The sequence below is a fragment of the Cajanus cajan genome, chromosome 1 (genome assembly GCF_000230855.2).
Source record: "Cajanus cajan strain Asha chromosome 1, NIPB_CcT2T_4, whole genome shotgun sequence".
In the NCBI taxonomy this organism is placed as follows: domain Eukaryota; kingdom Viridiplantae; phylum Streptophyta; class Magnoliopsida; order Fabales; family Fabaceae; genus Cajanus; species Cajanus cajan.
In genome coordinates, this window is record NC_138517.1 from 71927675 (window position 1) to 71947003 (window position 19329).

A 19329-nucleotide genomic window follows, 5' to 3' on the forward strand; every position below is an offset into this window, starting at 1 on the left:
GGCCAGCCCGACCCGTTTGGCCCTGCCCACCTTAACCCACTTTTTAAGTGGGCCAACCCGGCCCGGCCCACCAAGTTTATTATCTAAAATTTTCTAGCCCGGCCCGGTCCACGACGGGTTGGTGGGCTAAACGGGCAGCCCACGAAACCACCTTATTTATTTAAAAGAAATTATAATTTAAAATAAATTTCAATATAAAATAATATTTAATCTAAAGTAAAAATTTTTAAACTAAGTATCATGGGTACAACATTAAAATTAAATTAATAAGTGTGCAACTTTAAAAAATTAAAAAAATAAAAAATAAAAAATCTTTCATGAGAGTGATTATTCATCAATATTAAATTTTATTAGAGGTTTGGATAGATAAATTTATAGTAATGTCATATTATTTAACATTGATTTTATCTTTATCTATAAAAAAATGATATCTTATTAAAATAATGCATATATAATAATAAATAGTTAAGTGAGTTGTTAGTGGGTTTAGGGGATGGGTTGGTAAGTGGGTCAGGTGGGCCACCCCGCCCACCACGGGTTCAACCCGGTGGGCCGGGTCGAAAGTGGGCCGGGTCACATTTTTTGACCCATCATAAATTTTTTCATTTTTTTGGCCCGGCCCGGCCTGTTTTCAAGGTGGGCCGGGTTGACCCACGGGCTGGAGCCCACTTTGACAGCTCTAACAAGCAGACACATACTGGTAATCGATTACATGACCATGGTAGGCCACTAGGCCAAAAGCTATAGCTGATAGTCAAGGCGCAACTCTTTTTACTTAAGAGCGTAGAAGCCCAAGTTTGAGAACGGCCCGTTTTGGGCTACTTAAAAATCAAAATATTACAAAATATTATTAATATTCTTAGGGATTTTTGATTTAGTTAGATGTTAAAAAATGCCTAATACAGTAACTTTATAAATTAATGTAGTGATTAAATATTTTGCGGTTACATATTATAATTTATTTTAGTAGAAAATCTGCCTAGTCAATTTATCTCCTAGAATTGAGGATTTAGACAATTTTATAATTTGCCACACAATCTATTATATTTTTCATTTATTTCATTCATTGTCAATATAAATTTAATTATAACATTATTTCCAATTAAATTATTTTTATTTTCACTGCGTGTCGCTGCGTTCATTTGGATTGTGGTTGGGTTTGGTGTTTCTTCTTCAGTGTTTCTCCATCCACCAATTCAATCACCGCTCGCAGATCCGACTCTGCAACAATTTCTTAAATACAAATATTTAATTAATTAATTTTAATATATATACTAAATTTAATATTAGAAAATTTATAAATATTTTAGTTATAATTTTTATTATCTTTTGATTTAATATTGGATTTCTTTTGATTATGAAAGATATTTACCTGAATTTGAGTTATAATTGTTATAATCTTTTGATTTAATATTGGATTTTATTTATTATAAAACATAATAAATAAAATCTAAAATCTAGAGCAATTTCTTTGATACAAATATGTAATTAATTTTAATATATAATAAATTTAATATCAAAATATTTATTATAATTTTAGTTATGATTTATATAATATTTTGATTTAATATTAAATTTCTTTTGATTAAAATATTTTAATATATTTTATTTAAAATATTGGTTAACATATTTTATTATATTTTCATTTTAATTTATTATAAAATAATTAGAATATTTAATTTAACATTATTAAAAAAATAATCATTATAAAATTTATTCTTTTTTAATTTAATTATTTATTATAATACTTTTTAGTTACTGTATTTACCAAAAAATTATTTTTAATTAAAATATATTTTAGAATTTTAGTTAATTCATTATCATTCACTCACTTGATTAAAAAGTGATAAAATATAATTAATTTTTAATTAATTTAATAAAATAAAAACTTTAAAATATATGTCTAAAATCTGTAACAATTTCTTAAATACAAATATTTAATTAATTAATTTTAATATATACTAAGTTTAATATTAGAAAATTTATAAATATTTTAGTTATAATTTTTATTATATTTTGATTTAATATTGGTTTTCTTTTGGTTATGAAAGATATTTACCTGAATTAGAGTTATGATTGTTATAATCTTTTGATTTAATATTGGATTTTATTTATTATAAAACATAATAAATAAAATCTAGAATCTAGAGCAATTTCTTTGATACAAATATGTAATTAATTTTTATTTATTATAAAACATAATAAATAAAATCTAGAATCTAGAGCAATTTCTTTGATACAAATATGTAATTAATTTTAATATATAATAAATTTAATATCAAAATATTTATTATAATGTTAGTTATGATTTATATAATATTTTGATTTAATATTAAATTTCTTTTGATTATAATATTTTAATATATTTTATTTAAAATATTGGTTAACATATTTTATTATATTTTCATTTTAATTTATTATAAAATAATTAGAATATTTAATTTAACATCATTAAAAAAATAATCATTATAAAATTTATTATTTTTTAATTTAATTATTTATTATAATACTTTTTAGTTACTATATTTACCAAAAAATTATTTTTAATTAAAATATATTTTAGATTTTTAGTTAATTCATTATCATTCACTCGCTTGATTAAAAAGTGATAAAATATAATTAATTTTTAATTAATTTAATAAAATAAAAACTTTAAAATATATGTCTAAAATCTGTAACAATTTCTTAAATACAAATATTTAATTAATTAATTTTAATATATACTAAATTTAATATTAGAAAATTTATAAATATTTTAGTTATAATTTTTATTATATTTTGATTTAATATTAGATTTCTTTTGGTTATGAAAGATATTTACCTGGATTTGAGTTATGATTGTTATAATCTTTTGGTTTAATATTGGATTTTATTTATTATAAAATATAATAAATAAAATATAAAATCTAGAGCAATTTTTTTATACAAATATGTAATTAATTTTAATATATAATAAATTTAATATCAGAATATTTATTATAATTTTAGTTATGATTTATATAATATTTTGATTTAATATTACTGGAAGAAAAATTATTTCCACGTATTAGCCCTAAACAATCAAAATTATTACAGTACTAGAAGGGTAATGTACAATGTAAAACAAATAAATAAATAAATAAGGGGAAGAAATGGAGTGTGAAAACTAAAAACCCTACTCTTACATTTGTATTGTTGCAATGAAAAGGAAAACTCCCTTAGCCAAAGCTGCCGCTGTTGTTGTAACCCTAGTTGCTGTGAGCCACCTCTTGGCTCTACAACACTCACTACAAAAAAAATTATAAATAGTGGAGGTTATTTTGCAGAGGTTTTAAAACCCTCCTTAAATTATTAAAATCTGCCATTTTTTTGTTTAATTTGTAGAGGTTTATAACCTCCTCTAATTAAAATATTATTTTAATTTGTAGAGGTTTATAACCTTCTCTAATTAAAAAATATTTTCCCACTTAAATATTTTTTCTCTAAAAGTTAAAACAAAAGGAAATTATAATGTGACTCTACAAGTACTTCCCTTTCAAAAATAAAAAAAATCTTTTCATTTCCCTCTTAAAAGAATCAGAAACCCCCTCCCCCTCTCTTCAAATCTTCAAACCCTCCTCCACTCCTACACCGCTACAAACCCTAGATTCCAACGAGGTAGCTCCTCCCACCGCCACCGCCACTGCCACCCAAACCCCCGATTCCCACTCCTCCACCTCTCCTTCAACCAGGACTCCGGCTACTTCATCGCCGCCACCGACCACGAATTCCACATCTACAACTGCGACGCCTTCCGCGAGATCTTCCGCTGCGACTTCGGCCCCGAAGGCGGTGTGGGCCTGGTCCACATGCTCTTCCGATGTAACATCCTCGCCTTCGTGGGCGGCGACTCCAAACAAGGTGATGATCTGGGACGACCACCAGTCCCGGTGCATCGACGAGCTCTCCTTCAGGTCAGAGGTGAAGGGCGTCCGTCTCCGGGGTGACTGCATCGCGGTGGTCCTAGCCCACAAGATTGAGACTATTGCTAACCCTAAGGGCCTCTGCGACCTCTCTCACGTTTCCACCACCATGGTGTTGGTGTGTGTGAAGTCCCACATCGGTTAGGAGGGAGAACAAAGCATGCCATATATATGGGTGTGGATACCTTCCTTGTGTGGACGCGTTTTGGGGTGGCATGGGTGCCATTGCCAGAAGCAAAACCGTGAGGGCTGCGGCCAAAGCGGACAATATCCACATGCGGGTTGCTGGGCTATTACATTTGGTATCAGAGCCTGGACCCGGGCCGGTGTGCCAGCGAGGGCGCTGGACTCCCTTGAGGGGGGTGGATTGTGAAGTCCCACATCGGTTAGGAAGGAGAACGAAGCATGCCATATATATGGGTGTGGATACCTTTCTTGTGTGGACGCGTTTTGGGGTGGCATGCGTGCCATTGCCAGAAGCAAAACCGTGAGGGTTGCGGCCAAAGCGGACAATATCCACATGCGGGTTGCTGGGGTGTTACATTTGGTATCAAAGCCTAGACCCGGGCCGGTGTGCCAGCGAGGGCGCTGGACTCCCATGAGGGGGGTGGATTGTGAAGTCCCACATCAGTTAGGAAGGAGAACGAAGCATGCCATATATATGGGTGTGGATACCTTCCTTGTGTGGACGCGTTTTGGGGGTGGCATGCGTGCCATTGCCAGAAGCAAAACCGTGAGGGCTGCGGCCAAAGCGGACAATATCCACATGCGGGTTGCTGGGGTGTTACAGTGTGCCCTGGCCTACAGAAGGGCCAGGTTAGGGTTGAGCATTATGCCTCCAAGAGGACCCTTCGCCCTCACTCACGATGGACACTTGCTCGCCACCGCCAGCTCCAAGGTCACCCTCGTTAGGCTCTTCAACACCCTCGATGGTTCCTTGCTCCAAGAGGCCTATTCCATCTCATTCTTTCTTGCTTTTCACTTGGGACAAAACTTAAAATGCTTTTTCTGTTGTTCTTTTTTCAAAATCAGAGTTTCACTTTAGTTATATACTCTATGCATTCAAGAACAACATAGGTAAATGAGAAGAAACATCAATTAAGAATGAACAACAATGCCAAAATCGCCCAAGGAATTGCAACTTGGTTGCATGGCTGCTTATAGTATTGGTTTGCAATCAGAATTAGAGTTTCATTTATTAAAGGTTTGTGCGTTGTGAATGTTATTTTAAACGCTATCTTTTCTTATTATGCATGTGTCTGTTAGCACGATCTTTTTTTTTTTTGTGAATCTTGTGGTTTGGATTTTTTCTGTATTTCTGTTTTTTCGAGTGTTCTTGGGTTGCTGTTACATGTTTGAAATTGGGAGCTTAAGTTGAAAATATTGGTATTTATGCTGTGTTGAACTTTGATTTCAAATTAGGGAACTGAGAAGGAATGTGGAGAGCTTGGTATTTGTCTCTCTCTAAAAGGATGGTCCTGTGATGGGAAAGGAACCAATCTAACTCTAATTTGTTATGGATTTGATTTACATAGTGGTTGTTTCTTGATTCAGCTTCTTATGTGGATCTTCAATATGTTCTCTTCAATTTATAATGGATATACATTCTTATGTTAGATATTGATGGAACTAACTTTAAGGCCCCATAGGCTCTGTTGGTTTATAGACACTTTGGTTTATGTCACGAATAATTCTGAGAATGTTTTTGTAAAACGTGATGCAGACTTTGGAATTTTTTTTTCTTCTAGATAGAGGCATATGCTTGCCTAAACTGATAAATTACAATCTCTCCCTTGCCCCCAAATTCTAATTGGTTGTTTGGCTAATCTTTGAGCGCATATTCTTTGTAAAGTCTAGTTAAAAGGGCTTAGGTATCTATCATCTAACCAAAGTGAAAGAATTTGCTTATCATATCCCAAGGGTCTGTTTCAATAAACTTCTCCACAAGCATTTCTAGGAGAAAAAAAAATAGGAAGGACAAATAAAATAAGTTTTTCCAGAAGTTAAAATTAACTTATGCATTAGTTAACTTGTAGAATTTCTCTTATATTAGCTTCTCCAAAAATCTTATTTTAAACTTATGCATAAGTTAGTTTTAGTTTGTGCAGAAACTTATTTCATTTTTTCTTGTTTTCTTCTACTAGTTCTTATAAAGAAGTTTATTCAAATAGACCTTAATTCTAATTTAATTTGTACTTGAATTATTGTTGTCTACACCTGAACTTTTGTTTCCCTACGTGAGTGGAGTCTCTTTAATGGAAATTTGGCATTTTTTATTGTTCATATATTTGAAAAGATCAACCTCAGTTAGTAAGGTGTAAATATGATAAATATGAATGATTTTTATTTGCTGCTTGAAGTCCTTTTTCATTTTGAAGCTCTGCAAACATGCGCACAGAAAATAAATTAAAAGGGATTTAATCTAGTTAAGAGTGTCCTAGCAGAAAGTTAGTCATTGTTCTTAAGGTTTATGCCTTCTATCTTATAATAATAATTATAGATGTCATTAATAAAATTCTCAATTAGTTAATGGCTTTGTTTTCAAGGCATTGTTCGTATGGATGTATTAATAAAATTCATTGAATGTTTGCGGATTTTGTATCGTGCTCTTCTTGTTAACGGAAAAAGAAAAAGCTTATTTGAACTTAGACTTATAACATTTAACTCTATGGGTCCTGCTAACATTAAACTATATTAACTATATACTCCTATTTCATTAAGTTTAACGGGTTTATACAAATAATAAAAATGAATAAATAGTATATAGATGGACAGTATAAAACTATAAATACTATTCTCATCCAATTATAGTTGCTATGTACAATAAGCTTGTTAATTTTTACTACTATAACTATTTTTAGTTGTCAGATTTCTAATTAGTTGATATTTATATGCATGGAAATTAAACTCTAATAAAACTCTTTTTTGCATATTTTTAGAAACCCTGTATTTAAACTTGTGAACAAAGAATAAGAATAATTGCTTAGTTAAGCAATTTTCCAAAATGGGCGATGTTTTAATTCGTATGCTCAGAGCTTTAATGGGTGATACCATGTGTTGTCAACCTTTTTAATTGTTTTTTTGATATTCCACGTTTCTGTGAGATGATATTTCAGTTTTTGTTTTATCATTATCAATGCTTCATTTGTAATGTCTTGCTAGGTGAATTAATTGGTTTTGCAAATCCTTTGTTCTTATACAGTTATTGATGAGTTGGTCTAAAACATTATTGGTGCAATATTCACCTCTTTCTGTGGAGGTGCTGAAATTGGTCGGGCAATAGCAAAAGACACTTGCATTTCCCTAGTTTCATTTACTGGAAGTTCAAAGGTACTTTGTGTTCTTGGGATTTGAACATAGAATCTATTTGTATACAAATTTAGAAGTTCTTAAAAGAGTTTTCTTATAGAAAAATATTATTTATTTTCTGTAGAAAAACTCTAAAAAAATGCTTCTAATTTTTATTTGAACATGTTGGCTAGTTCTTCATTAACATCATTGTCTGATTTTCTTCATTTTGGCTAGTTCTTAATACTTTTTATCTCAAGTTAGGTCTATAAGTAAACATACATGATCAAAGTAATAACTATGCATAAGTTTGGAATATTAAAATAATTGTTTGGAATTTATTTTTTTTTATTGATTGTCATTATGATATAGTATGTGTGATACACCCTTGTATATAGTATATATAACTAACTATTTTTTCTTTTCTTATTTCAGCCAAATGATGCTTCAAGTGTTCCTAATACACCTTTGGAAGCAAGTGGATCTACTGGTGCTAACAACCCTTAGTTTGCTTATAGTGTATTTTTTGGATTTAAAGTTTAATTAGTATAAGACTAATATTACTTTGTTATGGATTTTATGTCATACTTTGATTTACAATAGAAATTTGAATTGTAAATTTTTGAACTATACACTGTTATTTTTGTTATTGGAAATATAATTTCTACTTCCACATTATGAGTATTCTTTTATTGTGACACTGGTAATCGATTACAAGAAATAGGTAATCGATTACCAGAGAACCTTTTAATAAGTAAATTGCGAACATATGATTTTCATTGTCTGGTAATCGATTACATGTATAGGTAATCGATTACCAGACTCTTCAAACAATAGTTTCCTCATTAAAGACGCCCAGTTTGTGAGGGATTCAACCCAGTTAGTGACGGATTTTATCCGTCGCAAATTGTGACGGATTTATGGCGTCGCAAATTGTGACGGGTTCTACTCAATAATAGGCATCACAGTTTGTGACGGATTTTCTTCGTCGCAAATTGTGACGGATTCGTTCATCACAATTTGTGAGGGACTCACATACCTCTCAATCCCTCTCAAATAGCGGGGGATTTAATCTCTCACAAATTGCGAGGGATTTAATCCCTCACAAATTGCGACGGATATTTATTAATTTCTAAACATTTATTGTTACAAATTAGTGACGGAAATTATATTGTTTGTGACGCCTTAATTCCGTCACTAATTGTGACGGAGAAAATAATCCGTCACTAAATATTTTGTGACGCCAAATTTTGTGACGGAATCATTTCCGTCACAAATTCCGTCACTAACTTATTTGTGACGGATTTTATGAAGTTTAGTGACAGATTTTTTCCCTCTCTAATTTTAATTTTTCTAGTAGTGTAAGCTCCACTAACTCTACGGGTGACATCCTATAAGGTGCAATAGAAATAGGTCCTGTACCTGGTATTAAGTCTATGGAAAATTCTACTTCTCTTCTAGGTGGTAAGCTAGACATATCATCAGAAAAGACATCCGAAAAGTCACACACAACAGGAAGTTCATTCACCAAAACATTACTCTCAGAATTCAAAGAAGCTAACAACATGTACACTTGGGCATCTTCTTGTAAAAATACCTGAACTTGGTTGGCAGTCAAATAATCCTTACTCACTTTTTCAACAGGCTCACCAAAAACAATAGATTTATCAGCACAATTCAAAAGGACATGATTGGAAGATAACCAGTCCATACCCAGAATAACATCTAGTTGACTTAGAGGCAAACAAATTAAGTCAACCATGAAATCTCTACCATCAATAATCAAAGGACACTTTAAACAGACATCAGAAGTAGACACTGAACCACTAGTTGGTGTCTCTACTATTAATTCAAAAGATAAGGAAGAAATAGGTAATTTTAATTTGGACACACACGCATGTGATATAAAAGAGTGAGTCGCACCAGAGTCATACAAAACAATTAGAGGAGTTCCATTGATGAAACACATACCCTGGATTAAGTCTTTGGATTGAGTAGCTTCAGCACCACTCAAGGCAAACACCCTTCCTGTCGCTCTAGGTTTACTAGCGCTTCCTCCAACCTCTGATGTTCCTTTCTTGTTATTGGGGCATTCATTAGCTTTGTGTCCCTTCTGTTGACAGTTGTAACATGTTATTGCTCTTGGTATCCGACACTCAATTGCCCTATGCCCTGGCTTCCCACAGTTGAAGCAGTTGTTGTGTGGAACAGAACTCACACTCCCTCCTCTAGACATTTGGCTAGCTTGGCTCCTTTGTTGCACAGAATCTTGATTATTCACTTTAGAGCTCGTATTCCCGGCAGACTTGGTGTAAGGTTTACCCTTACTAGATGACCCAAACTTATTATTCCTCATAGGTCCTCCACTCCTATAATGAGTTACCCTAGCACGGTTGTCCTCATCATATACTCGGCACTTGTTTACTAATTCGTGATAGTGAGTGATCCCTTGATAATTGAAAACTTGTTTAATCTCTGGGCGAAGACCACTCACAAACTTCACACATTTGTCCTCCTCATTGTTCACACCATCATACATGGGACAAAATCTGACCAAGTCTTCAAACTTAGTCACATACTCAGCCACAGAATCATCTCCTTGCTTCAATTCAAGGAATTCCACCTGTTTCTTATGTCTCACATCTCGGGGAAAGTATTTCTCCAAGAATAGCCGCTTGAAATTCTCCCAGTTCACTTGGGTACCCGCAGCTATCATTCTTTGTAAAGTACCTTGCCACCAGATGCCAGCCTCTCCAGAAAGCATGAAGGCAGCCAAAGTCACCTTCTGTATCAAAGGACATCCCATAGCTTGGAATATCTTTTCAACTTCAAAAATCCATTCAGCAGCTCCATCAGGATTATAACCCCCACGAAAGCTTGGTGGATTATTTCGCTGGAATCTCTCCAGCCAATCTACCTCTGGTTGTTGGTTCATATTACCAAGAGCCTGAGCCATCGCTTAAAGAGCATCAGCGATTGCACGATCGTTCCTACCTCCTGCCATTACTTTTCTGGTCACCAGAAAAGTTACCAATTATACTATAAGTAAACAACCAACTTAATCAATCATAGCACTAACATATCAACAAATTCCACATTCAATTCATTCCATAAATTATCAACCAAACAAGCATAGTAGACTCATAACTCACGGCCGATTGGATCGACCTGCTCTGATACCACTAAATGTGACACCCTTACTACCCCAACACATATATTGTAATAATAAAAACTTACAAATAATTTTTTCAATTTCGGTAAAAAAGGGTTCACATAAAAATCTTCGAAATTATTCTTCAACAACCACAATAATAATATAAAAAAATGAAACGCAAGAGTTTACAAATTGTTTTCAAAAATAACGTTTACAATTCCAAATCTATATAAAACCTATGTTCTAAATTCCTCTGCCCCGATGTCACAATATCAGAGCTTCCCCATAATTCAACTGTTGGCATTCTAGATGCCACTCGAAGCCGGATCTTCCTCACCTAAAACATCCACAATTTATACGGTGAGAAAAGAAAATATCTATATGCAAAGCACATACAAACACACCACAATTGTAATCTCATCATAACTCATTGCTTAATAAAATAATTACAAGCGTTCATATATATATTATAATTTATCAATCATTCATCATCTTCACATCTCAATTCACAACTACATCAATCCATCACAATCCACATAAATCTTACAATTAACACTATGTCAAGACCACGCCACAACTGACACAAGTGACACGGGTTAACTGCCTCACTCATCCCACACCATGCCAGGGGCACGCTCGTCCCTGAAGCATCACCTACCCAGGGTTCGTCTCATCCCTGGTCATTAGTGTGAGGAACCACAAGCACATTACAATCCACACAATCTCTTGCAATTAACCCTATGCCAGGGCTGCCATATGTGACATAAGTGATGCGTGTTAATTGCCTCACTCATCCCACACTATGCCAAGGGCACGCTCGTCCTTGAAGCATCACTACTCAAGGTTCGTCTCATCCCTGGTCATTAGTGTGAGGTACCACAATCACAATCATAATCATATCCACACAACATCTCATTTCATCTCAATTCCATATTACATGCACAACAGATAAGTCTAACAAAATAAGGGTTTACACACCATTCAAGCAATTCACATCTAGATCATCAATTTTTATCAAATAATATACCAATAACATTCATAAATTAATATTATAAATAATGGAATTATCAATTTAATAAAACTTTAACATAAACAATAAAACCCCCAATTCTTTCAAAACCTAACTCACAGGCACTTTTCTACCGTTTCGTTCTCCCTCTCAGATCATCATTCTTATAAATTAAATATATATTTCTAATCCTCAACATATACAGAATCTAATGGTATCATTAATTCCTCAAACAGAAATATTTCAATTTTTCCAAAACCTAGCCTACAGGCACTTTTCTATAATTTCGTTCTCTCTCCTAGAGCATCATTTTTACAAACAAAATATATATTTATTGTCCTAAATATAAACAGAATCAAATAATGCCAATAATTCTTCAAACATAAATATTTCTAAAATTGCTCATAATTTTAAGGGGTTCTTCCTCTACCCAATTCCCTCATGTAACTCTATATATAAATAATTCCCTTTTCCCCCGTACCTGGATATGAAGAAGCAGAATCTAGACTAGATCTGGTTGATCTCCCTCGCTGGGTTCCCCCCGGTCTAAAACAGAAAGTAGAAGAAAGAAGAGAGAGCAGAGGAAAAGAATTCAGAATCAGAATGAGAGGTGTGCTTTTTGGGAGTGGCAAACAACTCTATTTATAGGCTTTTTACGCCGGAACGGCCCGTTCCAAATCCGGAACGGCCCGTTCTGGACCTTTAAAACATGGCTAAAAATCACATCCAGAACGGCCCGTTCCAAAACCAGAACGGCCCGTTCTGGTGTCCATTAATTACCCACAACGGTCACGCCCCGTTCCAATCCCGTTCTCAATTAGGGTTAATGGCATATTTAATAGTCCGGAACGGCCCGTTCCATCTTGAGAACGGCCCGTTCTGGGATATTAACTCACACACAACTTGGTAGTTTGGAACGACCCGTTCCAATTCCGGAACGGCCCGTTCCGAGCTACTAAATCACATGCTTTTTGGAAGTTTGGAACGGCCCGTTCCAATTCCGGAACAGCCCGTTCCAAGCTACTAAATCACCCCTATCACCTTTATAAAATTACCAAAATACCCTTAAAAAAAATAAAATTGAAATAGAAAAATGGGGTGTTACATACTTCATGTCCAATATTCACATTTGAAAGGGCCCATTCTAGAATCAGAACGGCCTGTTCTGGGCTTGAAGTTTACTTAGTGAATCATGTGTTGGAACGACCCGTTCCAACATAATCTTTCCAGGCCATTTTAGTAGTCTGGAATGGCCCGTTCCAATTTGAGAACGGCCCGTTCTGGGCTACTAAAAATCAAAATATTACAAAATAATTTTCATAAATATTTATTGTTAAAATAGTCATAATTATTAAAAACCTTTAAAACATTCTATAAAACCCAATAAAATAGCTATAAGAAAATAATCTCTATAAATATAAAATAAATAATAAATAATCATTATACTAGTAGAAAATTCAGGATGTTACAATTCACAAAATCAAAAATAAAATAAAATAAAATCAATAATAATTTTAATGTGTTAAACTACTATAAAAGGTAAAATAAAATAAAAGTAAACAAGCCAATATTGATTATCTTTCAAATAGAAAAAATGTTGTCGCAAGAGAGTAAAGTTGTAGCTATTACTATTGGGCAATTGAAAACCTATGAGAGAAACTACCTTCTATATGATTTTGAGTTAGTTGCCATAATTTTCATTTTGAAACTTTGGAGTCATTACCTATATGGTTTTAGATCTGAGGTATTAAGTGATCACAAGAGTCTTAGGGTATTTGGTTTGATCAAAAAGAGTTGAACATGAAGTAGAGAAGGTGGTTAAAAATTTCTAAAGGGTTATTATGACTTTGAGCTTAGATATCACCTAAGTAAAGCCAATGTGGTAGTTGATGTCTTAAGTAGAAAATCCTTACACATGTCATCCTTAATGATTAGAGAGATGGATTTGATAACTGATTTTAGGTATATGAGCTTAACATGTTAAATTACCCTAACAATGTGAGATTAGGAATGTTGAAGGCAACTAGTGATTAAATGAGATAATTAGTGAAGGTTTGGAGACTAATCAATTTTTGGTAGATAGGCTAAATATTGGAACGAATAGAGTGTTAAGGTTTAAAGTTAGGATTTGTGTGCTTAAAGATACTGAGCTTGGGAAGTTAATCTTAGAGAAAGATCATAGGAGTAAGCTTAGTTTTCACCCTAATACCATTAAGATGTATCATGATCTTAAGAAGATGTTTTTGTAGCCTAATATAAAAAATGAGATAAATGAGTTTATGTGTAATAGTTTTGTGTGCCAAAAAGCTAAGGTAGAATACCAAATACCTTCAAGTTTGTTGCAACATTTAAGTGTACCTGAATGGAAGTTTGATAGTATATCTATGGACTTTATGGTTGGGTTATCTAAAATCGTAAAGGGTTTTGATTTTATTTGGCTCATAGAGGATAGATTGACTAAATTTACTAACTTTATACCAATCAAGGTTATGTACTCTTTGGAGAGTTTGATAGAACTCTACTTAAGATAGATTGTTAGATTACACGATGTGCCTTTTAGCATAATTTTCGATAAAGATCTTAGGTTCACATTAGGGTTTGTTTCGAATATGATGATTTATTGTCATTGATTAGCTAAGGAAAAGATTTATAAAGTTCTAAAAAAATTAGAGGAATTAAGGATCTTTTATGACTCTAGAACTTATCTTACTAACTTTTTTTTACTTTCCTTAAGAACTGGACTTATGATATTCATATCTTAAGAAAAATCTTATATATCTTTCCTTAAGTTGGGCCAACTTAACTCTAACCAAAACTACCTCAACCAAATTTACTCTCGAGGATCCTTTGACTCTTAGAGTTCTAAAATAATAGTAATAACAATATTTCAACAATTAATCACAAATATCAAGACCTTTATAGGTGGAGGTGTACGACACCCTTGTGTTTGTTTAAACCTAGTAAGTACCTTGGGTTTAGGAATGACAAAATGGGCTGTGACCCGTGGACCGGCCTGTTGGCCTGCCAAAAATTGGCGGGCTGGGCCCAATATTTCAACCCGCCAACCCGTAGGGCCAAATAGCGGGCTAACCCGTCACAACCCGCCAACCCGCATACTTTAACTTTTTTTTATATTTAATTTTTTATGTTTAACTTATTTTGATGTAGAAGATGAGGATGAAGATGATCAACACAAAAAAGTAGAGACTTCTTCCAAGGGTGTTTCTAATGTTCTTGAAATAGAAAGTTAAAGTTGATTAATTGTGTTTGGACTTATTTTATGGACTATCAAAAATTTAGTTTATTAGTAATTTGTAAGTTTATAATTTGGTTTTGATTTTGATGTAAGTGGACTAATTTCTATTTGATTTTGTTGTAAGTTTGTAATTTCTTTTTGTTGAATATATATTATGTATAATATGTATGCATTTTTAATTTCATATGGTTATATTTATTTATTTGTAGCAATTTTTTTTATTTGAACATAAAATATATATTTTTTTAAATTTTTTTATAATTTTTTTTGTAGTATGCAAGCTGGCCCGCTGACCTGCTAGCCCGTCCTTAGGCGGGGCGAGCTAGCTATCCCAACCCGTTTTCTATTGGCAGCCCAGCTCGTTTTGGGTGGGCCATTGGCGGGCTGAGCCAAAATGGGCCGAGCTAGCCCGTTTTGCCACCCCTACTTGGGTCAGGGCCAAATGTGGTGCAACAGACTCAATATTTCTTTTACATGCAATTTTGAATTTAATTTTCAATCTATGAATATAGAAAAATAAAATAAAAATGTTAGTTTGATATATTGACATGCTAAAAAATATTAATAATGAAAAAGGAATCTAAAAATAAAATAACAATACATATTTACATATAACATTATAAATTTTTTTTATAAAATAAAAAATATAATAAAAATAAGGAAAAATACGCCATCAATAACATTTTAAAAAAGTATAAACTAAATAGTTATCAATACTTCATAAAATAAAAATAAATTCTAAGAGCAAATTTTCTTTTTATTTATTATTTTTTACAAAAACAACAACAAACACACACATAATGACAAAAAAAAAAAAGAAGAGATTTTGATGTATTTTCTATTCACCCTTCTAAAGGTCTAAGTGATCACGGTAATTCACAAATCCAAATTGATCCAAATTGATTCAATGATTTTGAATCGAGTTTTTTAGTATTCAAATTAGATTCTACCCAATTGAAATAAGACACCATACATGTTAGGTTACGAATTTTGTACTTTTGACACGTGTCCCAATCTAATCATATATAATCTATACTATTACTTAAGAGGATTGCTCCATTTGGTATTCATATATTTTTGGACAATTTTACCCTAAACTTTTATAAATTACAAAATTATTATTACTATTTTTTATAAATTTCATTCTATAACTACCAAAAAATTTAATAACTACCCACTATTATATAATTTTTTTTAAAAATAATTCACGAAAGTATGGAGTGTCTTTTGTATGCTACTAGTAGTAGAAGTAGTAGTAGTAGTAGTAATAATAATAATAATAATAATAATAATAATAATAATAATAATAATAATAATAATAATAATAATAATAATAATAATAGTAATAATAATAATTTAATAAATATAATAATATAGTAATAATAATATAGTATTTGGATGATCATTGCTTAGGATAATACTCTTTGTTAATCTTGTTCAATAATGAGTTTTGTGTTTTTGGGTTAAAAGCATTTTAACAATATAACATACTTATTTGATTTTTTATATATATTAATATTAGTTGTTTGAGTTGATAATAATGTAGCGAAATAAATAAATTTATTTTAGAATTTAATTTCTATCATTATTTATTTTATACCTTGATAACATTACATTTGCAATAAGACTAAATAAATTTAATTATATACACTTAATTGATTCAATACAATCCAACCCACTCACAATCAAGTTAAATTAACCTAAATTTCAAAAAAAAAATATTACATAAACTTGACTCAATTTAATCTATTAAACTTTAATTAAATCAAATAACATATTCATTCAAACTCAATTCAATTCAAACTCAATTCAATTCAAACTCAATTCAACGCAACCTGGCTTGAACCCCCACACCCTTCCCTTCAATACACCCATTTATATGCTTCTTCTCACATCACAAGGTTCTCAACAATAAAATTATCAGCATGCACACCATGAAGCCATAAAATAATATAGCATTTTTCACATCAATTTTTTTTTTAGAAAAATGCATAAACAACATAAATTTGCAGTAATATTGCTGAAATAAAATGGACGAATTTGGAAGGCTTACCAGCGGTGAGGGAAGAAGCTAAAGAGAAAGAGCCAAGAAGCATAGAAGCCATTATCCACGCTAACTTTTCACCGAGCTTGTGTGTCACTCAGTTTCGCCAAATATATATATATAAAGAAACTATGTAACGTGAACCTTTTAAATATCTGAATTTGAAAGTCAAATGCTAATTAATATTATAGTTGTAGACAGTCACCAAAACACAATTATACCTTCTATTTAATTACAACCTACATTTCCATATAATAGTCATGTAAATTTATGATAAATATATAATTTTAATTGTAGTATAAAATTATTTATTTTATTAATAATTGATTTTAAAATACTAATATTTAATTTATAAATAATTATAATAAACAAAATTTAAATTAGATAAGTTGTTGAAATAATCTCAACAAACTCTCTTGTCAAAGGAAACTCACTAAAATTACTTTCCGACAAGAAAGTAATTCTTGTTTAATATATAAGAGTTGATTAATTTAAAATTTAATGGTATTCTTTAATGTGTAATTGAAAATATAAAAAATCATTCAAACACAATAATTATCCAATTCACAATCAACCCCTCATGTAAAACATGAACTATTATTTTGCGCAAGAATGTTTTTAAGAATTTTTAACTTCATGTCTAATTTAATTTTAGTTTATACACATAATTTAATTTAAATTTTAGTTATGTATAATAAACATTTAATTTGTGTATTGCACTTACTAAAATACTAGTGTAATGTAAACTATTATCAAGACTAATCATTAAATTATATATATATATATATATATATATATATATATATATATACCGTTAATACGTAAATAAAACAATAAATACAATCAAATACAAATTAATATCATTTTCTTTTATTTTAACACCTTCTCTTGTAATTCTACAAAAATTTTGGTTATTCCTTTTAAATCTATACACAAATCAAGAAAAAGCATGTAATTAGTTAGGCTTTGTTTGGGAGGGGGGAATAGAAGGTAAGAGAATAGATGAGAATTGGTTTAATAAGAAATATGTAAGAAATAAAGTAGAATAAAGTAAAATTTGTAATTGTTTGGTAAAGTAGAATTAGGTGAAAAATAGAGTTAAATTAATTTATATTAAATAAAATAAAATACTAAATTAATAAATTTTAGCACATTTAATATTTAATATTATTATTATTTTGTTTGTTTATTTATTATTATATTTACATTGTTTAGTTTTATATTTAAATTATTTATTTTAAATTGATAAAAATCATAAATATAAGGTAGTTATTAATATATATAATAAATAAAAATTATATTCATTATTTATTATTATTAATATTATTTTATTTACTTATTATTATACATAAAATAATAATAAACAGTTCCAAATACAACTAAAAATAATAAATTAAAATTTTCAGCAAAAAATAAAAATTAAATCTGAAAAACATCGAGAAAAAGTATACAATTTAAAATTATGGAAGAAAAAAAAATGAGAAAAAGGCATAAACCATATCCACACTCGTTGCTGCATGCTTGAAAATATGCAAATACATAAATATTTGTGTGCAATTTCCTTTCACTTTCCCTCACATAAAAGGGGAAGTTTAATTTTGTTTGGTCCCATTTTAATTATAATGTTTACTTTCTCTTTTACCAAACATTCTTTTGTCTCCCTTAGTTCCCTTTTTCTTCTCAGTGACCATATTGTTAGATATAGGTTAAAAACTTATTTTAATCTCTTATAATAATTATTTTTTTAATTTAGTCCTATTTTTATTTTTGATATTAATTTGGTCCTTCATAAATTAATTGGTTGCAATGTCGGATTTCCGTCCAAATTATTTAAAGGAAATTAACTGTTGGCCACGTGCATGCCATGTAGATGCATAGGTGGATGCCACCTGGAACCAGAACGGGCCGTTCTGAAACCAGAAAGGGTCGTTCTGAGTGCACTCTTGGTGTGTTAATTTTGCATCTGAAACAGGCCGTTCCAGATGCAAAATTAACACACCACGAGTGTAACGACCCGGCTGGTCACTACACACGGCACCGTACACTAGAAACACCAAGCAGATAGAACAAGTATATAAAAATAGGATCTAGAATATATAAATATACAAAGTTCTAGTTTGACTAGAGTTAAAGTGTACAAAAAGATACATCATTTAGTTACTACAATAAGTAGCTAAGCAACAAAAGACAAATATCCCAAGACAGATCAGCTCCATCAGTCAGCTACAGCTTCACTACCAGTCACAACCTATCCCTGTTCTGCTCCCATACAAAGTATAATCATTGCAGTCCAAACCACATGGAAATAACAAGGGTAAGCTAGTGTATATAAAAATCTCAGCATATGGAAGAATTTAAACAGTAATAGAGATTTCTACCATCAACAATTCATCAATTGCATATTCAGTCAATTATTTCCACACAAAATCTACCAGTACACACAAAATGCGTCGTCACGCATGTCACCTCGGAGATCTCCTACAACACCTCAGTCTTTCAACCTACAACACCTCAGCCTTTCGGCCTACAACTCCTCAGCCTTTCGGCCTACAACATACAAAAGCAACACACACAGAGCAACACAACCTTTCAACTTAACAAATCAAACTTACAACATTTCGCAACTGATACAACTCA

General features: G+C 31.5%; 1 protein-coding gene across 6 annotated transcripts; it reads right to left on the bottom strand.

The window, feature by feature from the left end:
• Window positions 1-1017: 1017 nt before the first annotated feature.
• On the bottom strand, window positions 1018-18995 carry LOC145950661 (uncharacterized). 6 transcript variants are annotated; one of them, XM_083062190.1, is made up of 5 exons: window positions 16702-17475; window positions 11874-11938; window positions 9201-10240; window positions 3165-3266; window positions 1018-1233 (listed from the first exon to the last, which is right to left on the bottom strand). In XM_083062190.1, coding segments are annotated over exons 3-5 (1089 nt in total). In that variant the 5' UTR covers window positions 10186-10240; window positions 11874-11938; window positions 16702-17475; the 3' UTR covers window positions 1018-1231. The 6 variants fall into 6 exon arrangements, 4 of the variants coding, with proteins under 4 accessions (XP_082918316.1, XP_082918313.1, XP_082918311.1 ...); XM_083062187.1 differs by lacking the exon at window positions 1018-1233 and having other exon boundaries at window positions 2636-3266; window positions 16702-18533; XM_083062185.1 differs by lacking the exons at window positions 1018-1233; window positions 3165-3266 and having other exon boundaries at window positions 8348-10240; window positions 16702-18570.
• Window positions 18996-19329: the final 334 nt, after the last annotated feature.